Source organism: Oryctolagus cuniculus, chromosome 14, assembly GCF_964237555.1.
Source record: "Oryctolagus cuniculus chromosome 14, mOryCun1.1, whole genome shotgun sequence".
Lineage (NCBI taxonomy): Eukaryota > Metazoa > Chordata > Mammalia > Lagomorpha > Leporidae > Oryctolagus > Oryctolagus cuniculus.
This window is the reverse complement of record NC_091445.1, coordinates 34,616,979-34,644,529: the sequence shown is the minus strand read 5'-3', so window position 1 is coordinate 34,644,529 and position 27,551 is coordinate 34,616,979. Positions and strand designations below refer to the sequence as shown.

At 41.2% G+C, this 27,551-nt stretch overlaps 1 protein-coding gene across 1 annotated transcript in view; it reads right to left on the bottom strand.

Moving 5' to 3' along the window:
- Window positions 1-25,003, bottom strand: part of BTNL9 (butyrophilin like 9) — a 50,032-nt gene extending 25,029 nt beyond the window's left edge. The window contains exons 1-9 of the mRNA XM_051853899.2: window positions 24,522-25,003; window positions 20,665-20,796; window positions 17,638-17,985; window positions 15,683-15,964; window positions 8,459-8,587; window positions 8,221-8,253; window positions 7,923-7,943; window positions 5,561-5,581; window positions 5,309-5,335 (exon numbers count right to left, since the gene is read on the bottom strand). Of these exons, the coding sequence (XP_051709859.2) occupies window positions 5,309-5,335; window positions 5,561-5,581; window positions 7,923-7,943; window positions 8,221-8,253; window positions 8,459-8,587; window positions 15,683-15,964; window positions 17,638-17,985; window positions 20,665-20,773 (970 nt within the window). The 5' untranslated portion in view covers window positions 20,774-20,796; window positions 24,522-25,003. The remainder of the gene's footprint in view (window positions 1-5,308; window positions 5,336-5,560; window positions 5,582-7,922; window positions 7,944-8,220; window positions 8,254-8,458; window positions 8,588-15,682; window positions 15,965-17,637; window positions 17,986-20,664; window positions 20,797-24,521) is intronic.
- Window positions 25,004-27,551: the final 2,548 nt, after the last annotated feature.

Genomic DNA, 27,551 nt, shown 5'->3' with positions numbered 1-27,551 from the left:
AAGAGATTCTGATCTCTGGCTCCTGTGGGTATATCATTTGCCTGCTAACTACCTCCAACTTCGTTCAGCTGTGCGGAATTACTTCCCTTTTGAATCAAAAAAAGAAAGAAAGAGAGAGATCTACCACGCCTAACCTGGGAGTGTCACCTTTGGCACACCAAACAGAGCTCTCAGGCCACACCCATCTCAAGCCTCTAAGGCTCCATCAAAAACAGTCCACTTAACCTAGAGTCATAGTATAACAAGAAAAAGCACCACAGTGAAGAAACCAAATATCTCCAATATGCCAATTCTTCTCAAACTATTCAGAACAATCGAAAAATATGGAATCCTCCCAAATTCTTTCTATGAAGCCAGCATCACCTTAATTCCTAAGCCAGAAAAAGATGCAGCACTGAAAGAGAATTACAGACCAATATCCCTGATGAACATAGATGTAAAAATCCTCAATAAAATTCTGGCCAATAGAATGCAACAACACATCAGAAAGATCATCCACCCAGACCAAGTGGGATTTATCCCTGGTATGCAGGGATGGTTTAATGTGCGCAAGACAATCAATGTGATACACCACATTAACAGACTGCAGAAGAAAAACCATATGATTCTCTCAATAGATGCCGAGAAAGCATTTGATAAAACATCCGTTCATGATGAAAACTCTAAGCAAACTGGGTTTGGAAGCAACATTCCTCAATACAATCAAAGTAATCTATGAAAAACCCACAGCCAGCATCCTATTGAATGGGGGAATAGTTGGAAGCATTTCCACTGAGATCTGGTACCAGACAGGGATGCCCACTCTCACCACTGCTATTCAATATAGTTCTGGAGGTTTTAGCCAGAGCTATTAAGCAAGAAAAAGAAATTAAAGGGATACAAATTGGAAAGGAAGAACTCAAACTATCCCTCTTTGCAGATGACATGATTCTTTATTTAGGGGACCCAAAGAACTCTACTAAGAGACTATTGGAACTCATAGAAGAGTTTGGCAAAGTAGCAGGGTATAAAATCAATGCACAAAAATCAACAGCCTTTGTATACACAGACAATGCCATGGCTGAGGAAGAACTTCTAAGATCAATCCCATTCACAATAGCTACAAAAACAATCAAATACCTTGGAATAAACTTAACCAAGGACGTTCAAGATCTCTACGATGAAAATTACAAAACCTAGGCCGGCGCCGTGGCTCAATAGGCTAATCCTCCGCCTAGCGGCGCCGGCACACCGGGTTCTAGTCCCGGTCGGGGCTTGGTACTGGTACAGAAACAGATGGATAGACCAATGGAACAGAATTGAAACACCAGAAATCAACCCAAACATCTACAGCCAACTTATATTTGATCAAGGATCTAAAACTAATTCCTGGAGCAAGGACAATCTATTCAATAAATGGTGCTGGGAGAATTGGATTTCCACATGCAGAATCATGAAGCAAGACCCCTACCTTACACCTTACACAAAAATCCACTCAACATTGATTAAAGACCTAAATCTACGACCTGACACAATCAAGTTACTAGAGAACATTGGAGAAACCCTTCAAGATATTGGCACAGGCAAAGAATTTCTGGAAAAGACCCGGGAGGCACAGGCAGTCAAAGTCAAAATCAACTATTGGGATTGCATCAAATTGAGAAGTTTCTGTACTGCAAAAGAAACAGTCAGGGGAGTGAAGAGACAACCGACAGAATGGGAAAAAATATTTGCAAACTATGCAACAGATAAAGGGTTAATAACCAGAATCTACAAAGAAATCAAGAATCTCCACAAAAACAAAACCAACAACCCACTTAAGAGATGGGCCAAGGACCTCAATAGACATTTTTCAAAGGAGGAAATCCAAATGGCCAACAGGCACATGAAAAAATGTTCAAGGTCATTAGCAATCAGGGAAATGCAAATCAAAAGCACAATGAGGTTTCACCTCACCCCGGTTAGAATGGCTCACATACAGAAATCTACCAACAACAGATGCTGGAGAGGATGTGGGGAAAAAGGGACACTAACCCACTGTTGGTGGGAATGCAAACTGATCTAGCCACTATGGAAGTCAGTCTGGAGATTCCTCAGAAACCTGAAGATAACCCTACCATTCAACCCAGCCATCCCACTCCTTGGAATTTACCCAAAGGAATTTAAATTGGCAAACAAAAAAGCGGTCTGCACCCTAATGTTTATTGCAGCTCAATTCACAATAGCCAAGACCTGGAACCAACCTATGTGCCCATCAACGGTAGACTGGATAAAGAAATTATGGGATATGTACTCTATAGAATACTATACCGCAGTAAGAAACAATGAAATCCAGTCATTTGCAACAAAATGGAGGAATCTGGAACACATCATGCTGAGTGAAATAAGCCAGTCCCAAAGGGACAAATACCATATGTTCTCCCTGATCGGTGACAACTGACTGAACACCAAAAAGGAAACCTGTTGAAGTGAAATGTACACTATGGGAAATGGTGACTTGATCAGCATAGCCCTGACTGTTAATGAACAACTTAATACATTATTCCTCTTAGTAGTTTTTTTGTCTGTTCTACTTAATATGACTGGTTTAATTCTGTAATTAATACACAGTTATTCTTAAGTGTTAAAAATTAACTGAAATGTGATCCCTGTTAAACATAAGAGTAGGAATAAGAGAGGGAAGAGATGTACAATTTTGGACATGCTCAGGCTGACTTGCCCCAAATGGTAGAGTTAGAAACATACCAGGGGACTCCAATTCAATCCCATCAAGGTGGCATGTACCAATGCCATCTCACCAGTCCAAGTGATCAATTTCAGTTCACAATTGATCATAATGAAAGGACTAAGAGTCAAAGGAAGCACATAAACAAGTCTAGTACCTGGTAATACTAACTGATAGAATAAATAAAGGGGAGAGTGATCCAACATGGGAGCGAGATACTCAGCAGACTCATAGAATGGCAGATGTCCTAAACAGCACTCTGGCCTCAGAATCAGCCCTAGAGGTATTCCGATCTGGCTGAAAAGCCCATGAGAATATTTCAGGCATGGAAAGCCAAGACACTCTGGCAAAAACAAAAAACAAAACAAAACAAAACAAAAAAAAAAACAAAAAAAAACCCTAAATGAAAGATCTTTGTTAGTGAGATCCCAGTGGAAGAAAGGGTCATCAAAGAAGGAGTTACCTTTCTCTGAAGGGAGGAGAGAACCTCCACTTTGAATATGACCTTGTCTAAACAAGGTAAGAGTCGGTGAACTCAAAAGGCTTCCATAGCCTTGGAAACTCATGACTGGTGCATAGGGAGATTACTGATGCCATAAACAGGAGTGTCAATTTGTAAAGTCAACAACAGGAGTCACTGTGCACTTACTCCTCATGTAGGATCTCTGTCCTTAATGTGCTGTACATTGAGACTTAATGCTATAATGAGTACTCAAACAGTATATTTTGCTTTGTGTTTCTATGTGGGTGCAAACGATTGAAATCTTTACTTAATGTACACTAAACTGATCTTCTGTAAAAAAAAAAGAAGAAATTATCAATTCCCAACTTGACTCTCACTGGGATTAAACATGACAATAGGTCTGATCTGATTTCATCATCATTTAAAAAATCATCTATTATTTTTCACTTTATGTTTGTGTGGGAGCAAACTGTTGAAATCTTTACTTAATGTATGCTAAACTGATCTTCTGTATATAAAGAGAATCGAAAATGAATCTTGATGTGAATGGAAGGGGAGAGGGAGTGGGAAAGGGGAGTTATGCGGCTGGGAGAGACCATATGGGGGGGGGAAGCCATTGTAATCCATAAGCTGTACTTTGGAAATTTATATTCATTAAATAAAAGTTAAGAAAAAGAAACTATACTGCAGATTTTGATTTTTTCATATTTACTGGGCCAGCTAGTGATAGAACAATCCTCTCTCCAGATGGTGGGGCAACAGCTGACAGCAGCTCCCAGTCAGCCAGATGACCATGAATGGAAATAACTACCATTATACAGTACATTGAGTTGTTAAGTTCTGATATTTGGGTTAAGTGTATTAAATGCATTTTTTGCACACTTGTATGACATGTTATTTTTATAAAGTCACTAATAATGTCAACTATTTCATTTATTCTCTTTATAGTTTACTCTTTTTTCTTAGGAATTCATTCTAAAAGCTTATTAATTTATATGGCTTTTTAAAATTTTTTATTTAGTAAATATAAAATTTCCAAAGTACAGTTAATGGATTACAATGGCTTCTCCCCATAATTTCCCTCCCACTCACACCCCTCCCATCTCCCACTCCCTCTCCCATTCCACTCCCATCAAGATTCATTTTCAACTATCTTTACATATGGAAGATCAATTCAGTATATATTAAGAAAAGATTTCATCAGTTTGCACCCACATAAAAACACAAAGTGTAAAATACTGTTTCAATACTAGTTATAGCATTACTTCACATTGGACAACACACTAAGGACAGATCCCACATGAGAAGTAAGTACACAGTGACTCCTGTTGTTGATTTAACAATTTGACACTCTTGTTTATGGCATCAGTAATCTCCCTAGGCTCTAGTCATGAGTTGCCAAGGCTATGGAAGCCTTTTGAGTTCGCCAGCTTTGATCTTATTCCGACAGGGTCATAGTCAAAGTGGGAGTTCTCTCCTCCCTTCAGAGAAAGGTACCTCCTTCTTTGATGGCCCTGTTCTTTCCACTGGGATCTCACTCACAGAGATCTTTCATTTAGGTCTTCTTTTTTTCCAGGGTGTCTTGGCTTTCCATGCCTAAAATACTCTCATGGGCTCTTCAGCCAGATCCCAATGTTTTAAGGGCTGATTCTGAGGCCAGAGTGCTATTTAGGACATCTGCCATTCTATGAGTCTGCTGTGTATCTCGCTTCCCATGATGGATCGTTCTCTCCCTTTTTGATTCTATCAGTTAATATTATCAGACACTAGTCTTGTTTGTGTGATCCCTTTGACTCTTAGACCGATCAGTGTGATCAATTGTGAACTGAAATTGATCACTTGGACTAGTGAGATGGCATTGGTACATGCCACCTTGATGGGATTGTATTGGGATCCCCTGGCACTGTTCTTACGCCACCATTTGGGGCAAGTCTGATTGAGCATGTCCCAAATTGTACATCTCCTCCCTCTCTTATTCCCAGTGTTATATTTAACAGGGATCACTTTTCAGTTAAAATTTAAACACATAAGAATAATTGTGTGTTAATTATTAAATGCATTTTTGTTCTACAATGTTTTCAATTTATGATGGGTATCAGAATGTAATCCCATTGTATTTTGGGGAAACATGTTTCACTCACCAGCTTGGCCTTCGGTCCTTCTCCAATCTGAGGCAGAAAGGGAAAACAGGAAATTAAAACACATGGACACCACAGCTTTCCTGCTCATGTATTGAATTTTGCACATGCCAGTGCCTCTTTTTCCTCTCCCCTGCACACCACACAGACAGTAGGCATCAAGCCTGGGCTTCATATTTGGTTAGGAGAAGAGGATACATGGATAAGCAGATGCAAAAAGGTAAACAAGAAGTAGTTCTTACAGGAGTCACTTACCAAGTTCCTTTTGAAGCTTCTCTGCAAACAGAACACATGGAGAAAACATCAGCTTTTGCATGAATGGAACCACCTCCCCATGGCACTTGTGTCACTGAGAAGAGATTCTTCAGTCTTAAACCACAACTAACTCTAACCTCATCTTTGCCTCTGCACTGCCCTGAAAAAGGAGACTCATCAGCAAGGTTCTCATCCTCCTTATCACTCAAAGGCAGAAATCTGTACTATAATGGGAAGGGAAAATAGGTCTTGATCTCACATCTGATTTGAAGAGACCTGTTGCTCATTCACTTTGAACTAAAGATTTTCCTAAGGAGGAGCTCCAGAATAAGTTCCTGTGCTGAATATAGCCTATGAGAGCCTCAGGATAATTTAGTGAATACATTACTTAAAGGACTAGAAGGACATCACCCTCAATTATTTCCTCTAGCCAGATGTCAAAGACCACAACATTTTGCCATTTGCAATGCATTCCTTTGATGTCTCCACTTTCATCACCTTTTGAAAGTAATATTCCTTGCCAGTTCAAGTCCTGGCTGCACTGCTTCCAAAGAAGCTACCTGGTAATGCACTGGAAAGGCAGTGGACCCCTGTCATGCATGTGGGAGATCAGGATGGAGTTCCTGGCTCCTGGCATCAGCCAGGAGTAGCCCTGGTTTTTAAGCCATTTGGGGAATGAACTAGTGGCTGAGAAATATCTCTCTGTTGCTCTGCCTTTCAAATAAATAAACGTGTATATAATATACATATATATAGTAACTATATATTAATATATAATATATTATAATCTATAAGATACAATATATAATATATAACTATATACAAAATATATAGTTACTATATATTTATATATAAACATATATATTTATATATTATATATTATAATAAATATAAAATTATAATATATATAAATTATATATAGTATAGCATATAGTATATGTAAATGTATACATTTATTTATATTATATAGTTAATATATATTATATAGTTAACATATAAAGTTAAAAGGGGTTGGCACTGTGACGTATCAGGTAAATCCACTACCTGCAGTGCAGGTATCCTATATGGGCTCTGGTTCGATTCCTGGCTACCGCACTTCCTATCCAGTTCCTTGTTAATTTCCCTTCCTGGGGAAACAGTTGAAGAGGGCCCAAGTGCTTGGGCCCCTGCAACCACATAGGACACCCAGAGGAAGCTTCTGGCTCCTGGCTTCGGATTGGCCCAGCTCTGGCCGCTGTGGCCATTTGGGGAGTGAGTCATCAGATGGAAGATTCTCTCTTTCTCTCTCTCTCTGCATGTGAGTGTGTATGTGTGTGCGTGTGTGTAACTCTGTCTTTCAAATAAATAAATAAATATTTAAAGGGAAAATTAAAGCTTCTGTGAAAGATAACACTGTACACCAACTTGGACTATGGTGTTATTAGGGTTCTTCTCTGCTACCCTGCAGTATTATAAAATAAACTGCAAGAAAAACTTCTCCAACCTCACAGCTTTTCCTGGAGTCCTTACCCTCACCCCACTATGGTGGTCTTCTCCATCTCCCCTTCCTTTAGGTTTCTCTCCCTTCTACTGTACATATACCCTGCCACAACCATGGTTTCAAATTGCTGAGTTCTCCTAGGGAGAAAAATTACTTGCTAAATAAAGCATCATCAGATTTCTATGAGTTCTATATCAATGGAGTCAATTAACACTAGACTGAAAATATTACAAAAAATTGCATCTGTACTGAACATGCACAAACTTTCTTCTTGTCATTATTCCCCAAACAACACAATATAACTATTTACATAGCATTTACATTGTATGAGGTATTGAAATATCAAGATGATTTAAATATACAGATGATGTTTGTAGGCTCAATGCAAAGACTGTGCTGCTTCATATCTGATGTGAGCTTCAGCAGAATTTGGTATCTACATGTGTCCTGCAAACAGTTTCCCAGGGATCCTGAGGGAGGACAACACTGCACTCTGACATCAATGTGAGATAAAGGAGCCTCCCCCCTTTCAGAGGCATTTGCATTAAAATGAGAAAGATATTCTAGGAAATGAATTAGAGGAATTCATCCTTTGATGGTAGGTTTTCAACTGAATTGTGTAGTTTGTAGGCAAGGGGCTGGTATGGTCTGTCCAGAGGGTAAAAGGGTAGACCTGCTGTGAACCACACACAGTAGGCAGTCTTCTCAGCTTATGTGGAAGTGGAGAGGAAGAAGGGGCAGAAAGATGGATTTTGAATTAGACAGTTATCACCTGTCTCTTCCCAAACAAAGCCTAACACCACTGAACCAACCCCTTCTTTGCTGCTCGGTTTACTCTGCTGGCCCATGGCCTGTATGGTAGTCACAGCCTCCAGAACTTACCCAGCTCTGCCATTAGTTTCCCTGGGAAGGAAAAGGAGAAAAGAGGCATAAGTCAGACAGGGCAGACTGATGAATACCCAGGCCTCATGTGCCTGAAATGCACAAACACCAGCCCTGCACATTTGGGAGTGTAGGCTGGGCTGTGTGTGAGACAGGAGAAGAGAATACATGGAATTCTTGGCCAACCCTTTGCAGCCTGCTCCTGCAATCTCTCAGGCCTGTGGTCCTTGACTTTTGACCCAGAGCCATTTTTTCTGTTTGTCAGAGATGTAGTTGCCAGTGGTCCTCTTCTATTTACCTTGTTCATTCTTTCCCTGCTTCTTGAACTTTTCTGAAAGGAAAAAGGGAGAGGAGAAGATTGAGTATGTACCACCCCACCCCCACAAGTCCTACCCAGTCATGGCTCCCTAAGGATGGTGCTTTGGTAACCCACCCTGGGGTGAAATTCCCTGTCAGAGTGCTGCTTTCTGCCTTTTCCACTTCTTTCCTCAGGCGCAAAGTCAATGTGAAGGGAGTGCTCCTGGTTTGCCTCTTACCTTGGGATTTCCGTTGCTTCTGAAAGAAGTATAGTGCCAGTGTCAGGAGCACAGCCAGAAGCAGAGGCAGTGCCACCAGAACTCCCAGGAAAGCTCCCTTCCAGGGGGAAGTGCTGGGTAGAATTTCATCTGGAAAACACCATATGGGAAGCGGTCTTTATTCAGGTACTTCTGAACATTGAGAAAGGACTATCCTAGACCCATGCACCAGAATATCTTTCAAGAGACTTTAGATTAGCCTGCTAAACTTTCTGGACCCTACATAGCCATATGTGAGCTGACTGGAAGTGATAGCTGCTGGGGAGAGCTCTCACCAGGTGGGGTCAGGTGGAAAGGTTGTAGCATGGAAGTAATTCAGAAGAGGGATGAAGTTTTGTCAGCTGCAGGTGGAAAAGGAGAGGAGTAGTGTGGTGGAATAAGGCCATGCCAAGGTGGCCACTGGCAAGCGAGTATCAGTTACTCAGGAATGGCTTTGAAGCCCACCTGGCAACAGAGCCTGCCTGGCAACAGGTTGTGATTGGTTGGGGCATAGACCACCCCTTGACCAGATTGACTGATCTTGGCTATATAAGATGTTGTTCCAACTGTAATAAATGAGTCTGCGGGCTGCTCGCCTCAAGCCTGCTTTCATCCGACTCCCGGGGTCTGTGTGGTGACTCCGCGCCTCTTGCCTCCACCATGCTGCTCCTCTCAGAAAAAAATCCACTGCAACACTGGTGAGAAATCAATGGCAGCAGAGTAGTGACACCCACTCCTCCCAGCTTAGAGCTCCTGACATAGTGACTTAACTCCCCCCAACTTTCTCCTTTCTCTCTCTCTCTCTCTCTCTCCCTTCCTCACTCCCTCCCTCTTTTAAATTAATTAACTAAACCTGAAACATGGAACTCCATTCTGGTCTCCCACACAGGTAGCAGGAGCCCCACACAGGTAGCAGAAGCCCAAGTACTTGAGCCATCATCTGCTGTCTCTCAAATGTAGGAAACTGGATTAAAAGCAGAGGCAGGACTGGATTCCAGGCACTCCAACATGGAATGTGGGCATCTAAAACTGTGGCTTAATCTACCTCTGAAGGACCTGGGAATCCAAGGTGCCTTCCTTGTCTGAAGGCTGGGGGATTATTGCTCTCCTCCAATGCAGTTGAATCCCACAAGTCTGCTTCGGTGACAAACAGATTATTTAGCTCTGTTCTCATCATACCTTTGGTGGGATGGCTAGTACATGTATACTAGTACATGTATACAACTCCCCTTCTGCCACCCAGGTTCACTAGGGAAGATGTACCCTGAGGTAGGAGGTTGCCAAGGCACCTAGAATAGTGGCCAGAGGGTGAAAGAAAAATGTACACAGAAACAAAGAGTAAGAGAGATACAAGATGGCTAAGGAGAGAGGCTCTGCATTTGCCTGCAGCACAGAGATGCAACAGAATAGCCAAATAAGTTCCACATGTCCAAGAGATTGAATGAGAAGAAACCAGTGAAGAACAGACATGAACCCTAAACAGCAAGAGATATGGTGAGCCAGCATAGAGAGGACCAAAGTACACCTCTGCTCCTATCCTGGCTTATTCAACTCTTATGCTATCCAAGGGATTCTGTCATGCAAGGAAGAGATAAGCTGAAAGTTCCACATACCCGACACCCTCCCATCACTGTAGATTGGCAGCCCCAACTAAACAAGACTCTCATAGTCTTCACTGACTTTAAATCTAGTCTAGAAAGCTAAATGGGGCCTGAGTCACTGTTTTACTCCAACAAAGGAAGCCATATTGACTCCTAACCCAAAACCCAGATCCAAGTTGCTCTACCATAGACACTACTAAACTCCACTCTGTCTTAGCAGAATGTAGGCAGCCTTTTCACCTCTGGAGAACCTCAGAGAGGGAACCAGGACATTTCACAGGGAATAGAGCTGCTGTGAGAATCTCCAGAGCTGAAAACTTCAAGTAAAGAAAAAGTAAAATAGACATTTTTCAAAAGAGGAAATCCAAATGGCCAACAGACACATGAAAAAATGTTCAGGATCACTAGCAATCAGGGAAATGCAAATCAAAACCACAATGAGGTTTCACCTCACCCCAGTTAGAATGGCTCACATTCAGAAATCTACCAACAACAGATGCTGGAGAGGATGTGGGGAAAAAGGGACACTAACCCATTGTTGGTGGGAATGCAAACTGGTCAAGCCACTATGGAAGTCAGTCTGGAGATTCCTCAGAAACCTGAATATAACCCTACCATACAACCCAGCCCTCCCACTCCTTGGAATTTACCCAAAGGAAATGAAATTGGCAAACAAACACGCTGTCTGCACATTAATGTTTATTGCAGCTCAATTCACAATAGCTAAGACCTGGAACCAACCCAAAAGCCCATCAACAGTAGACTGGATAAAGAAATTATGGGACATGTACTCTATAGAATGCTATCCAGCAGTCAAAAACAACGAAACCCGGTCATTTGCAACAAGATGGAGGAATTTGGAAAACATCATGCTGAGTGAATTGAGCCAGTCCCAAAGGGACAAATATCATATGTTCTCCCTGATCGGCGACTACTAACTGAGCACCAAGGGGGAAACTCGTTGAAGTGAAAGGGACACTATGAGAAACAGTGACTTGATCAGCTCTTGTTCTGATGGTTGATGTACAATGTAATACTTTATCCATTTTAGTATTTTTTGTTCTAGTACCATTGCTTGAACTCTGTAATTAACACACAATTATTCTTAGGTGTTTAAATTTTAACTGAAAAGTGATCCCTGTTAGGAATTTGGAAAACATTATGCTGAGTGTAATAAGCCAATCCCAAAGGGACAAATACCACTTGTTCTCCTTGATAGGTGACAACTAACTGAGCACCAAAAAGGAAACCTGTTAAAGTGAAATGAACACTATGAGAAACAGTGACTTGATCAGCCCTCACCCTGACTGTTGATGAGCAACTTGTTATCCCTCTTAGTATTTTTTTTGTTTGTTCTACTTAATACTTTTGATTGAATACTGTAATCAATGCACAATTATTCTTAAGTGCTGAAACTTAACTGAAAAATGATCGCTGTTAAATGTAAGAGTGGGAATACGAGAGGGAAGAGATGTGAAATTTGGGACCTGCTCAAGCTGACTTACCTCAAACGGTAGAGTTAGAAACATACCAGGGGACTCCAATTCAATCCTATCAAGGTGGCATGTACCAATGCCATCTCACTAGTCCCAGTGATCAATTTCTGTTCACAATTGATCATAATGATAGGACTAAGAACCAAAGGGATCACATAAAGAAAAATAGTGTCTGCAAATACTAGCTGATAGAATAAAAAAGGGAGAATGATCCAACATGGGAAGTGAGATACACAGCAGGCCCACAGAATGGCAGATGTCCTAAACAGCACTCTGGCCTCAGAATCAACCCTTAAGGAATGCGGATCCATCTGAAAAGCCCATGAGAGTATTTCAGGCATGGAAAGCCAAGACACTCTTGGGAAAAAAAAGCTAAATGAAAGATCTCTGCGAGTGAGATCCCAGTGGAAAGAATGGGTCATCAAAGAAGGAGGTACCTTTCTCTGAAGGGAGGAGAGAACTTCCACTTTGACCATGGCCTTTTCTAAAAATGATCAGAGTTGGTGAACTCAGGGGGCTTCCATAGCCTTGGCAGCTCATGACAAGAGCCTAGGGAGATTACTGATGCCATAAACAAGAGTGTCAATTTGTTAAGTCAACAACAGGAGTCACTGTGCACTTACTCCTCATGTAGGATCTTTGTCCTTAGTGTGCTGTACATTGAGATTTAATGCTATAACTAGTACTCAAGCAGTATTTTTCACTTTATGTGTCTGTGTGGGAGCAAACTGTTGAAATCTTTACTTAATGTATGCTAAACTGATCTTCTGTATATAAAGAGAATTGAAAATGAATCTTGATGTGAATGGAAGGGGAGAAGAGTGGGAAAGGGGAGGATTGCGGGTGGGAGGGACGTTATGGGAGGGAAGCCATTGTAATCCATAAGCTGTACTTTGGAAATTTATATTCATTAAATAAAAGTTTGAAAGAAAAAAAGAAAAAGTAAAATATTAAAAACGTAATAAATCAAATAGAAGGAAAATGTCTCATATTGAGGACAAACTTCTAAAATTACTCATTTAAAAATAAAGAGAAAGGAATAAAAAATAATGAAGAAAGACCATGAAATATATGGGATATGAGTAAATGGACAAATATTTGCTGTGTGGGGACACCTGAAGAAGAGATTGACAAATACATTAAGAATATATCAAATGAAATAATAAAGTGAAAACTTGCCAAGTCTTGAAAGAGATATGGTATCCAGCTATGGGAAGCTCTGAGGACAGCAATCAGATTCATCCCAACAAACCCTTCCACAAGGTATCAAATAGTCAAATTGTCAAAAATTAAGGACAAGGAGAAAATACCAAAGAAGGTAAGAGAAAATTGTCAAATTAAGTATGAGGGAAAGTCCATTAGATTAATGATGGACTCCTTAGTACGAATCCTACAGGCAAGAGGAGAACAAAGCAATATATCCAAGGTCTTGGAAAAAAAACTTCCAACCAAAAATACTACATCCAGAAAATGTCTCCTTTAGAATTGAAGAAGAAATAGTCTTTCCTGGACAATCAAAAATGGAGAGAATTCATCACCACCAGACCAGTTTTACATTGAGTCCTGTGGGTAGTCATACATTAGGACTAATCATGAAAGAACACTACAGTATAAAATGCACTAACAGAGCAGATATGTGAAAGAAAAAGGTGAGAGATTTGTGGCAGCCCATGCCACTGGTGATATCATGTGAGGAAGAAGCTTGGGGATCACACTGACTTAAAGTCTGGCCTGGAGCCCTAGAAGAGTAATCCAGCAAAGGAAATACACCTAATCCCACTAAAGAAAAGCACATTTCTTTCTCCCCATCCTCCACAAGGGCATCCGACAACCAACAGTGTAGAGAATGCACCATTTGACACCAGTAGAAGTTGTGGTGGCTCTTGTGTATGCAACCAGGTTGTTCTGCCAGAGAGAAAAATCTGTATTTCCCATGGGCTTTGAGTCTAGCTGGGAGGGGGCTGGGCATATTCTTAGGATTGTGGGGTGCTCTCATCCTCTTAACCTATTATAGGATCTGGGGCTCAAACTGCCAAGTCGGAGCAACCACAGGCAGCTGGCTCTGGGAAATTCTCTGCTTTCTCCATGAACAGGACAGGCTTGATGAGATGAAAGATCTGGGTGCCTTGTGCTCTATGACTGTGGGAATTCTGTGACTGCATGATAGAGTTGAGCGTAGTGGAGTGTAGAGTGGATCTCTGGGAAATCCCTGTGTCTGGTGTCAGAGGCTCAGAACTCCCTGACTGTCTGGGGTGGTTCATTGCAAAAGGTTCTGTGCTCACACTGAGGACTGCACAGATCCTTTGTGCAGGTCATGTGACAACATAGGTGAGGGTTGTATCCACTGTGGGCTAATTCCTGTCCCTGCCCTGGACATTGCACCTATTGGGAAGTGAACCAGCATATAGAAGATCTCTCTTTCTGTCTTTTCTCCCATCCCCACCACCCTCTGTCTGTGTAACTCTGCCTTTCAAAAAAAAAAGATTATTTCTTGAGTCTAGCATTGTGGTGTAGCAGCTTAAAATGTCACCTTCAGTGCAGCATTGTATATCACCAATTTGTGTCCTGGCTTCACTTTCAATCCAACTCCCAATTGATAGCCTTGGAAAAGCATCAGAAGATGGCCCAAGTGGTTGGGCTCTTGCACCCATGTGGGAGACCCAGAAGAGCCTCTGGCTTTGGCCTGTCCCAGCCCTGATTATTGTAGACATTTGGGGAGTTAACCAGCAGATGGAAGATCTTTTTCTGTCTTTTAATCTCTCTCTGTAACTCTAACTTTCACACAAATAAACACATTTTTAAAAGAAAAACTCCAGATCTATTTAAAAATAAGAGTTCTTTTAGAAAATTATAAATTCTTAATTATTTTTTGGTAAGATTTTTTTTGAGTCAGGGTTATAGACAGAGAGAGGGAGAGACAGAGAGAGAGGTCTTCCATCTACTGGTTCATTCTCCAAATGGCTACAATGGCTGGAGCTGAGCTAATTTGAAGCCAGGAGCTAGAGACTTGAACTGATGACCATGTAGGGTGTCGGTGCTGCATGTGAAGGCAGAGAGAAAAATCTGTTACACCACGGCGCTGGCCCCACTTTATTCTTTTGAGATGAGTGTAAATCCTTCTGAAAGCTATACAAGTCTCTTGTAAATCTTTCAAACTAGGAATGCTTTTCTTCAAGGATCTTCTCTTTGAAATGTAAACATCAGGGAAAAAGCACTCCTATGTCTATGTCTTCTGGCAGGTTGACTTACCTATTTGGCTCCATGTTTACCTCTCTCCATATTTACTATGGAAATATCAGATGTTTTATTTTTCCTAACACAGATGGCCATCTCGATGACAAGGAAGTTTAGAATGGATTATTTGTCACAAATTGTACTTCCAACCCCTTTTATTTCAGAACAATTTGTCATTTTTCATGAGAACATATATGTGTCTGTCTATATCATGGGATGAGATTTCTTTCTGCTATAAAAATATCACTAATGATTTGGAACAACATGGAAAATTTGGGTGTGTCTTTAATATTTAAACCAGTTATAACTATGAACATTAAACCCTTTTAAGGGTTAATAAAACTGATATTAAACAGTAACCTCACCTTTGGCTCATTGACTAAACATCTACTTCCTTGCTCTTATAACCCACAGACATACCAAGCTACTCCTGGGCACTTTTGCCTGCTTCATTTTCCCTGTAGCTACCACCTTCTAACACATGATATGATTTACTTGGATTGTTTATTGTCTGTCTCCCCTCCTGAGGACCTGAGAGCAGGGATTAGGGTATATTATGGGTGGTCAGTGGGTATCATTTGAGAGATGAAATTAAGGACATATGGGCTCTCATGATGACATCTAATGGGTATCTTATGACGATTGGAACAACTGATGTAGCTCTCTGGAACTTTCCACACTTACTGTTTGAGTAGTTAGTTGTACTCTTAGTAGGTTCCTGATTTTGAATTTGCTGACTTTCCAGGTGTCAGAGTAAACCAGCCCTGTATATATCCAGGCCCCAGTACTATTGTTTCATTATAGACCACTTTAGGGCCGGTGGACATGAAGAACATGATGATGAGAAAAATGAATGTGAGCTGTCACCTACTCACCTGCTATCTGGACTACAAATTCTTTTTTCTGCACCAGTAAAGGGTTCTGAATGAAACAGGACACATTTCTATGAGCACCCCCTTTGACAACCACAGATGTTTCCAGACTGAACAGGCCCTGGGCATCCTGGTTGATGGCTTCGGACTTTGGAGACAGGCAGTTTCCCTGATGGTCTTTCCACTGAACCTTGGGCTTTGGGTACCAGCCATGGGAGCTGCACCTCAGCTGAATGCCTCCTTCCTTGAATACTTCCAGGGAGATGTGAGGGTCAGAGCCCAGCCCTGTGAGAGACAGGAGGAGTGGGAAAGATCAGACCCTTTTTACAAGTTGTGCAGAAAGTCTATTTCACCCTTTCCATGCACAGTCACTATGAGGGATCATGAACTGGGAGCTGCTCTTCACACAGGTATGGGCTCACAGCTCCCATTTATGAATGGCAGTCTAGATTACCAGTGCCATGTGGCTACGGTGCTACCTTAAGGGACGTTTGGAAATATGAAGGGGAATATTTTGTGAAAAGCTGTAGTCATTTAGACATAAAGGGGACAGTTTCCCTGGAATGAAAAATTGTCTCACCATAAATTCCAAGAGATTTTCCTTTCTTGATTTTCATTAAAGCCAAAATGCCTTTTATATGCACTCCATTGTTGCCTTGTACTGCTGGATTAGGTTTATATTTTGAATATGCAAAACATTAACATGGTTTAAAGATAAATGTTGTTATTATTAAATCTATATCAGAAAATCTCCAGGCCTTTTTGTATCCTTTGCGTCCTATTACCTTCTCATCCTTAGGTAATTCATTTCATTAATTTCTGTTTTATTCTTCCTATGTTTTACATTGAAATGGTTCTTCTCACTTACACACAAAAAATATATTTTTGAACTATTTTGCATTTTTTGTGTTTTTTAAAAGCATTTTTTAGTTATTTTAGAGAGTGAAGAGGAAAAAGAGATCCCACCCACTGGCTCACTCCCAAATTCCTGCAACATCTGCAGCTGGGCCAGACCAAAGTCAGGAGTTGGGAACTCAACTAGAACTTCCCAAGTATGTGGCAGGGATCCCAGCTTGAATCATCACCACTACCTTCTAGGGTCTGCATTGTCAGGAAGCTGGAGTCAGGTTTGGAGTCACCACTCCAACTCAGATACTCTGACAGAATGCAGGAATACCAATGGAGGTCTTAACTGATAGGCCAAATGCCTGATCCTTGATTTTTTTCTGTTAACAACACATCCTAGAAATTGTTCCACACTCATTCATAGAGTTTCTCCTCATTTTTTTCCAGCTTTAAAGTATGGGTCAATGCATTGTGTGGGTGGAAAATACTCATCTCTCATGTGTGAACAGTTAGATAGCTTCCATTATTTTGTAATTACAAATAATTCTACAAAGATTAAACTTACACATATGCCTTTTACATATTGTAAGTGTTGGGTATATATCTTTGTGGCAAATTCCCAAAGATACGATTCCTGTGTCACTGATAGATGTGCAAGTGTTCATCTTTACTGTTGCCAAATCGTTCTTCCCTGGTGCTTTACATCTTTGAACTCCATTAACTAGACAGGAGGAGACCCATTTCCCAAAGCTGTACCAAAAGTATGTGGTGGAACTTTTGAATTTTTGCCAATCTGATAGGTAACATTTGCACTTGAAGTTGTGTTAATCCTTTTTATTATAAGTAAAAATGACCTTTTTTCTATGCTTAAGGGTCACTAATATATTTTTTGGTACACCGCTTATCTCTTTTATTAATTTGCTCAAGAATCTGGCCCTCTGTTTTAAATAATGCATGTGTGTGTGTGTGTGTGTGTGTGTGTGTGTATTTTAAAATTAGGGTTATTCTTCTTTTTCTGTGATCCTCTGTCATTCTCTATTCCTGAGTAAAGCAATTCTATCTAAACTGACCCCTTTTTCCTTTCTTCTCTGTGACTTGACTGGATCACATACCTGCTACCTCCAGTTCCCACACAGCTTCACCAGAGAAGTCACTGGAGAGGAAGCGACACCCATATGGACCCTCATCAGATGGGACGATGCTGTGGAGTTCCAGGACCATGCTGCCAACAGCAATGTCATCCTTCAGGAGTTTGGTCCTGTTATGGAATTGTGTCATCTGCTGGTGGTATAGTTCCTGTCCATGCTGATATAGGTGCACCACCTCTGAGGTCTGGCTCCGGAACCAGCGGATCTCCATGTGCTCTGCATCCAGGTATGGTGACAGGTGGCATGAGAACTCCACCTCTTCTCCAACAAGGGCCAGCATGGAACGGTCAGGGCCTAACACCTTAACCTCCTCTAGAATGAAAAGCAAGAGCAATGACCCAAATCATTCCTTCTTAAATTTAACTTTTAGTTACCTCAATTTGTAGGCCAGAATTCTACAATAAGTCATCCCAATGACTTCCTTGGAGAATCAGCCTGATTATTTTGAGCAAGCAACTGTCATGAAAAAAAATTCTAAACTTAAAAATATAACCAGCTATAGTAGGTAGTACAGTACTAGTTATTGGTTTGAACCAATTAGGTACAAAGTTTATTTTGATGACAATTTTGTAAATGTGATAACAGCAATACTTCACCAAAAAAGGAAGTTTCAAAACAACATGTCCACAATAATTTTGAGTGAAAAAATACTTTACATGTGCAGAAAAAATATCTGAAATGAGAGGCACCAAATTGTAGATGGTAATTTCTGCTCAATGGACATAGATATTTTCTTATTTTTGCCTATCTGATTTTCCAGTTTTTACAGTAATGCATATATAAGAATTACATAAAAACAAAAAATATATATTCCATGGAGGCTCTCTGCTCTGAAGGTTTTTATGGCTAGAAACCAACCAAATCCTGTTGTTTAGAATTATCTATCAAGGTCTTTCCCTTGATCATTCTCTTCTTCATTGTTGTCTGTATGTGGCCATTCTTTTACCTCAAAAGTAGTCTGCTTCCTGCCTGTCAAGCTCAGCTAAAACCCCTTTATCAAAGTTCAATCTTTGTGAATCTCTTCCCATCCTTAACTTTTCCCATAGAACATGGAGTTGGCTTTCTTAGTCCCACCTGGGCCTCTTGGTTGCCTGTTGGCATTCACTTTTCTACTGCCTGCCTTCTCCAGCTGTCTCCCCACACACCTGATTTCTAGCTGGCTGCCTGGGAACACCGTGCCTCATTACACCTTTCACCTGCATTTTCCTGGAGACTATGTATCCTGCTCAAATACTGGTACCTCTCCATAACTTTCATTGGTTTTCCAGGGAAAATGAGTTGCTTTTGGCTGTACTTATTTGTCTTTTTTAAAAAGATTTATTTCACTAAGTCAGTCCCCTCAAGACAAATATCATGTTTTCTCCAATTTATGATAGTACACAGAGTACAAAAATGTAATGTATATTAGGGAAATTGACATTTTTTGATTTGGTTATTGGGCATAGCCCTTGTCTATACTCTTGAGGAACAATGGTTTTTCCCATATACTACTTGTTGAATTCTTTATTTAGTGGAGAATTAAGCTTGAACTTATAAGCTAACTTGAAAGTATGTCATTGTAGAAATTAAAAGAAAAATAAGAAAAGAAGTAAAAGGTAGGAGGGAAGTTGGAGGGAGGGCAGGGTGGGAAAATCATTATGTTCTTAAAATTGTGTATATGAATGCATAAAGTTTGCTTCCTTTATATAAAAGGAAAGATTTATTTATTCATTTGAAAGACAGAGTAACAGAGAGAGAAGGAGAGACAAAGAAGATCTTCCATCCTAATAGTTCACTCCCCAAATGGCTGCAATGAATAGCTGACACAGAAGACAGCACCCCAGAATCTCATCCCATCTTGGTCTCCCTCGCAGGTGCCAAGGGTCAAAGCGCTTGGATCATCATCTGCTGCTTTCCAATGAGCATTAGAAGGAAGCTGGATCAGAAGTAGAGCAGCTGGGACTCAAACTGGTGCTCCAATATGGTATGTTGGTATTGTAAGCTATGGCTTAACCTGCTAAGCTACAAATCTTTGGACATGGTTCTTTTGCAGCTATTTATGTGACGTCTGTCCCCCTCCCTTTACCACAAACTGCTTAGGTTATCCTTGTCACCCATATTTCTTTTGTTCCTAGTCTAGAAATTGTGTTTGTATGATTAATTTATACTCTCTTTTATCTGCTTTTTTCACGAAAGATAGTGGGATGGAGTGAGGTCTTTCAAGTCCCTCAAAAACTACATGGAGATAAAAATGTTTCTCACTAGTTCAGCACAATCACAGACCATTAAGAGTCTCCTGGAAGATTACTGATGCCATAAACAGGAGTATCAATTTGTAAAGTCAACAACAGAAGTCATTGTGCACTTACTCCTCATGTAGGATCTCTGTCCTTAATGTGCTGTACATTGAAATTTAATGCTATAATGAGTACTCAAACAGTATTTTTCACTTTGTATTTCTATGTGGGTGCAAACTGTTGAAATCTTTTCTTAATGTATACTAAACTGATCTTCTGTATATAAAGAAAATTGAAAATGAATCTTGATAAGAATGGAAGGGGAGAGAGAGCGGGGAAGGGGAGAGAGAGCGGGAAAGGGGAGGGTTGTGGATGGGAGGGAAGTCATTGGGGGGGGGGAGCCAATGTAATCCATAAGCTGTACTTTGGAAATCTATATTCATTAAATAAAAGTCAAAAAAAAAAAGAGTCTCCTGGAATGCTCTCCTACTATGCTTCCTGATATTCTTGTGAACTTTAACAAGTGGCTCAGAGGCATTGATCACTGGAGAAACAGTGGAGGACCATTAAGGGACTAGATGGTGGCCAGAGGAAGTTACTCTTTAACAACTGTGTTGGAAATCTCTTTTTATTTTGACAGCTAGCAAGACTTATTGCCATGTTACAAGATCACAGGCCTGGGGAGGACTTCTTAGTAAGGGTGGAAAGAGTTGAGGTATTCACATCCAGGCTCAGGCTGGCTGGGCTACAGATGGCAGAAGAGCAGACATCCTACCTGAGTTCAGCTTCCCAGGCTGGAATAGGAGGAGAAGGTGGCTGAGGAAGAGACTGCTCGACAGAGGTGCTGTCAGTGAGAAATCCATGGAGACTGGGAAATCTGCCATCTCTTGTCATCAGAGGAGGCTACCTGGAGAATGACAAAGTGAGGCTGGAGTGACACAGGGGAGCTGGAATATGTCCCAGTGGACCTTAGGTCTGTTATTGTCTCGGTCATTTTTTGGTCTGGTTCTCAAATTCCTAAGCAGCATCACACCTGCATTCTTTCAAATTATGGCAGGATATGACAGCTGCTTCTAATTTTATGGTGCTGTTGATAGCATCATTGGCATTGCTCTAAGTCACAAAGCTGTAGAGGGCCAGGACTTAGGGATCCCAGGGGAAACAGCCTCTGAGCTGCATATTGTTTTGAGACAGGAATAGAGCCATACATTGTATGGGGGCTCAGCACCACCCTCCTCTGGAATTTCAGATGTATTTTTATTCTCCTGGTAGCTCAGCCACCTGCCCAACATTGCTCTTATTTCCTTTGTCCCTGGAACATCAGGTCCACAAAACAGAGGAAAAAAACACAGCCCTGTTTTTTTCAGAAGTTGAGAGTTCCTGCTAACTCCAATGACATTCTGGGTCTCTTCCCTTCAGTTTTAAGACTTCTGGGGTTGCTAAGACCTCACATGTCACCCACAGTTGTTGGCTGATCACTATCCCTGCATCTATAGTATCTTCGAGGCCTCAGTGATGGAGTCATGCTTTCTATCTATCCTTCAAAGGCACTAATCACAGCCTAGACAATGCCCATCCTTATCTCACAGTCCAATATTAGGCCATTAAGTGTGGTGTGGGCAACACATATTTGAATTAAGACAAGATTCTCCATCTAGTTGTGAGGTTTTAGTCAGATTTTGTAACTGACAGAGCTTTGATCTCTTCTGGACGGTAGAAAAAAAATCAATGCCACTCCACCATGAGCTCATTGGGTGTTCGTTAAATAGAAGTCAGAACTTCCTTGTCCCTCCATCTTCCAAATATCACTCCATATTTTTCCAGAAACTACTTCTTCCTTCTTTCCCTCCTTAGAAAACCCCAGGTTGGAGGGAAAGTCCACCATGGGCCTTTACTCTCTAGCCCTTTCCATGTCCTCGTCTCCTGCCTTTGCCCTCTGCATCCCCATTTTTGGTCTTCTTTCTGTGGCCCTTGGCATGGCAATTGCTCCTGGTGACCTGCAGCTACTGAATCCCACCTTAGGGTCAGCACTACCAGCAGCATGATGTAGATGATAGACATTAAAAGCTGTGCTGGCTCACACCACAGAAGACGAGTCATGGGGTGAAAGGAATTAATGGAGAGGATCTTAAGTGATCCAGAGCCAGGAAGGGCTTGAGCTGATGGGAATACAATGAAAGGAAAAGGGAATGGTCTAAGAAGTGAGTGGATAGATAGTGGTTGCCACTCTTGGAGCCCAAACTCAGGAGGCAGCAGAGAAAGTTGGGGAAACTCTATTCATACTTCAGAAAGGGCCTCAGAGGGAGGAGGTCAGAGTTCCCTCTGGATGGTGCCTAGCCATTTTGATGACTAGCAGTTGCTTTAACTATTGTCCATGCAATAATTAGTATGGGCGGGGACCTTGAGAAGTGGTCGTTGCTATGAGTGGACTACCTGGCCTCTCACTCTCTGTGACAAAAGTTGGAATCTATCTGTGGCAGGCCAGAAATTCAGCAGCTAAAGGCTCTTCAGCAGAAAGCCCACATTGCTTTTGGTTTTCTTACTCTCCTCCCTTCTCTTCTCTTTTGTGCCCTTGTCTTTTTTTTCCTGAACCTCCAGTAGAGGTTAGAGCCCCATAATGGCAGAGTCACGAGGAGTGAATCAGAATCCAGGTAGCACCTTCCAATACACAAAGGAATCAGACTGTGTTTGGTTAGGCTAGATTCCGAGGTGTTGGTCAACATATGGTAGCTGATAACCTGGATTCTCTCATGAGACAGTGATGACCATTAGAAAGGCTATACAGGGGCAGTTTGGTCCCACAACAGGAGCCCTTACTCCTCCCTAGACTGGAGGAAATTGTCATTTTTCAGGGGGCAGAATATTAGAGCTTTGTGTACAGAACCATGGAATTGCTAGAGGGATAATAGTTTTCTATAGTGATGCCTGTGCCTGAAGCTGCCAGGGAGTGTGTTGTAAACACACACACACACACACAGAATATTTGCCTAAAGTAATAAAAACTGACAAGAACTTGAAACTTACTATCTGCCAAGCACTTACTTTACCACTGTATCATTACTAATTGGTCCAAATTACTGATAAGGAAACTGAAGAACAGAAGGCTAAGAACTTGTCTTTGCACATACAGCTGTTAGGTGGTACAGTGAAGTTCCAGCTATGCTGTCTGGTTCTGTGCCTCTATGGATAAAGACTCATCCCCAACCAGAACATGTGTTTGGTCTGGGTTCACCCATTAGTCACTCCTGTTATCCCAACTCATGAACACTATCAGGAAATTCCTGGCCACAGACTGTAGCACTCACCCTTACATTGACACACCATCTCACATATGCACAAAACAGAAGGCTGGATCACAATGTATCAACTACAAAACAAACAAATAAATACAAATGACAAAGTCCCACTGCCAGGTAAAACAACTTAACCCAGAGTTAGCAGCTTTTCATATGGATGGTGCATATGCTCAAGTGCTCAAGGACACAGCCTTGAAAACCTTTCATCACAGAGAGGTAGTCTGGCAATATCCTGAAGGGTAAAGTCTGTGACTTCAGAGGGGTGAACACCTTTTCATGCCCTGAACAGCACCCTGCTCCCATTTGTTGCCAGAAGCACACCCTTTCCAACCTCAATGTTCTGTTTATTCAGCTCCATTTCTTATGGAATTGCAAGTACCCATTACAGGAAACACTTTCCTATTTCAGCTCTTCATATCACAGTTGAAATGGATTTCAGATTCTGTTTCCAGGGAGGGGGTATTCCTAGGGGAAGGAATGAAAAGGCTGGACATGTTAGGTATTTGGGGAAGATGGAGAACCCAGAAAAGGACTTTCAGGCCAAAGTTCAGGTTTGTCAGAGGAGTGCATTCTCTGCTTTCCCTGGGGTCCCAGGGAGGAATGAGGGGTCATGATGCCGGGGAAATGCCATGCTCTCCCTTGCAGGAAACACATTCCTACCTCTCCCTCCTAATTTTACTCCTCCCCTTCCCTTCTGATTCTCCCCTGCCCCCAGCCCTTGTTCTCTCCTTCTACATCTCCAATTCTTGAACAAAGCTTGATTTCTTTTGATTTCTGCCCCTCAGCCCTTGCATCTGACTTAATTATATTTTGCTTCTGCTACCTTTGTAAGCTCAGGATATTTATTTTACTCTTTTCTAATTCCTCAGATCCTAATCTATGAGTCCCAAGAGGCAAATAGGGCTTTTGACTGCCTTCACCCTCTCTCTTTCCAACTCAGACTGCAATGCTGACCTTAGAAGTCAGTTATCGCTGACTTCTAAACCAGCCAGGACTGGTTTGATTTCAATTTGCCCAAGAGAAAATTTCAACCCCTAATCTCTAATGGAGATAGACAACCCCACGAAGAAAGGCTTACTGAGGCTTGAAATACTTTTAATTTGAGTGGGAAATGAAATAAATTAGAAATCTACTTCCTCAGGTGGGACTTATCTGAAGAGTTAAATCTTTTGGGCTGTACTTCAAACACCAAATTCCACAGCCAAGCTCATGAAGCTGATAAAATATTGCCACCCATAGCATGCTTTCCTCAACGGCTCTCATTGTTATAATTAATTTCTGCTTCCTGTTTCTGAAAGGTAAAGGTTTAGACAGGAATTAAGAATGATTCACATACCTGGGCAGGTAGCAGCAACAGGTCCAGATGGATGGGTGAGTCCTACAGATCTCTGAAAAGGGTGATGATTCTTGCAAAGTGTTTTGGTTCCAGATGCTATGATATTCTAGACATGACTGGCAGCTGAATCCAGGGTTTTCACCTTGTTTGTTATGGAACTATTCATTTACTTTCTTCTAAGACTCATACTATTTGCTCTGCCCTTTGCTATATAAACCGAGATGGATAGAACAAAACGAGGAAGTTCCCGTCACATCCTGTCTCTGTGAATTGAATTCCCATGGAAAATGTCTCTCCAGGGTCTTTGAAGAAGGGGAAAGGTATTTGAGAATTTTGTAGACTGCAAGCTGCAGAGAAACAGAGCAAGGGTAGTACTCACCGGCTGCCAGAATTTCAAGGAATGCTGAGCAGGAGGTCCATGAAAGCAAAGTGAGCATTCCCCTTCCTCTCATTGACAGAAACTGGATTGCAATATCCACCAAGGGTTAGAAAGGAGTTTTTAACAATTTTTAACCCTCTATACCCTTCTTTGTAGGTCTGCAGGAATGATAACCTGCAAGTATTGCCATGAGTAAAATCTGTAAGGCCTGTTCATATACAGGGAGGTCTTGTACTGGGATTTCTATAGTGCATTGGAGTAAAGGAGCAATCAGTATCATGCTCTATATAATGTTGCCATAAGCCCTGGTGCCATTTTGGAATTTGTGGAAATGTGCAAGAGACCAATCCTCCAGCCATCTGGCTGCATTGGGCACTGGCATCCTCCTTAGGGGATATGTCAGAGCTATGACACAGGGTAGTCAAGCACATGCACGACACTCCAGTGGCTCCTAGAAATGCCTGATTTTTAGAGAAAGGTGCCATGATCCACGTGTCTAGCTAAAGGAAAGAAACTGTGAGTTGCATCTTGCAGCAGGGCCTGCTCTCTGCCATATTAAACACCTCACTTTATTGTCTTCTGTCTGCTGTCACGTAAGACACAATGGGGTTTAGCAGGGAGGGCTTTTCTATAGTAGTATGGGTTTGGGGCTTTGGAAAAAGAAGAAATGTGGGTTTTGGCTAATCCCTGGAGTAAGGACAGTCTATTCAATAAATGGTGCTGGGAAAACTGGATTTCCACGTACGGAAGCATAAAGCAAGACCCCTACCTTTCAAATTACACAAAAATCCACTCAACATGGATTAAAGATCTAAATCTATGATCTGACGCCATCAAATTATTAGAGAACATTGGAGAAACCCTGAAAAATATAGGTACCAACAAAGACTACTTGGAAAAGACCCCAGAAGCACAGGCATTCAAAGCCAAAATTAAAATTTGGGGTTGAATCAAAAAGAAAAGTTTGTGCACTGCAAAAAAACAGCCAGGAAAGTGAAGAGGCAACCGACAGAATGGGAAAAAATATTTGCAAACTATGCAAAAGATAAAGGGTTAATAACCAGAATCTACAAAGACAAGAAACTCCACAACATCAAAACCAACAACCCACTTAAGAGATGGGCCAAGGACCTCAATAGACATTTTTCAAAAGAGGAAATCCAAATGGCCAACAGGCACATGAAAAAATGTTCAAGATCACTAGCAATCAGGGAAATGCAAATCAAAAGCACAATGAGGTTTCACCTCACCCCCGTTAGAATGGCTCACATACAGAAATCTACCAACAACAGATGCTGGTGAGGATGTGGGGAAAAAGGGACACTAACCCACTGTTGGTGGGAATGCAAACTGGTCAAGCCACTATGGAAGTCAGTCTGGAGATTCCTCAGAAACCTGAATATAACCCTACCATACAGCCCAGCCATACCACTCACTGGAATTTACTCAAAGAAAATTAAATTGGCAAACAAACAAGCTGTCTGCACATTAAAGTTTATTGCAGCTCAATTCACAATAGCTAAGACCTGGAATCAACCTAAATGCCCATCAACAGTAGACTGGATAAAGAAATTATGGGACATGTACTCTATAGAATACTATACAGCAGAAAAAACAATGAAATCTGTCACTTGCTACAAAATGGAGGAATCTGGAACACATCATGCTGAGTGAAATAAACCAGTCCCAAAGGGATAAATATCATATGTTCTCCCTGACTGGTGACAAATGACAGAGCATAAAAAAGGAAATCTGTTGAAATGAAATGGACGCCATGAGAAAAAGTGACTTGATTGGCCCTTGTCCTGACTGCTGATGTACAACTCAATACTTCATCCCTTTTAGTATTTTTTTACTCTACTGAATACTATTGGTTGAACTCTGTAATTAACACACAATTATACTTAGGTGGTTAAATTTAACTGAAAAGTGATCTCTGTTAAATATAAGAGTGGGAATAAGAGAGGGAAGAGATGTGCAATTCGGGACATGCTCAAGCTGACTTGCCCCAAATGGTAGAGATAGAAATGTGCCAGGGGATTCCAATTCAATCCCATCAAGATGGCATGTACCAATCCCATCTCACTATTCCAAGTGATCAATTTCAGTTCACAATTGATCATATTGATAGGACAAATACTCAAAGGGATCACACAAACAAGACTAGTGTTTGCTAATATTAACTGATAGAATAAAAAAGGGAGAGAACAATCCAACATGGGAAGCAGGAGGCACAGCAGACTCATAGAATGGCAGATGTCCTAAACAGCACTCTGGCTTCAGAATCAGCCCTTAATGCATTTGGATCTGACTGAAAAGCCCATGAGAGTATTTCAGGCATGGAAAGCCAAGACACTCTGGCAAAAAAAAAAAAAAAAAACCAACCAAACAAACAAAAAACAAAACAACTAAATGAAAGATCTGTGATTAACACACAATTATTCTTAGGTGTTTAAATTTTAACTGAAAAGTGATCCCTGTTAAATATAACAGTGGGAATAAGAGAGGGAGGAGATGTACAATTTGAGACATACTCCATCGGACTTGCCCCAAATAGTGGAATTAGAACCTTGCCAGGGGATCCCAATACAATCCCATCAAGGTGGCATGTACCAATGCCATCTCACTAGTCCAAGTGATCAATTTCAGTT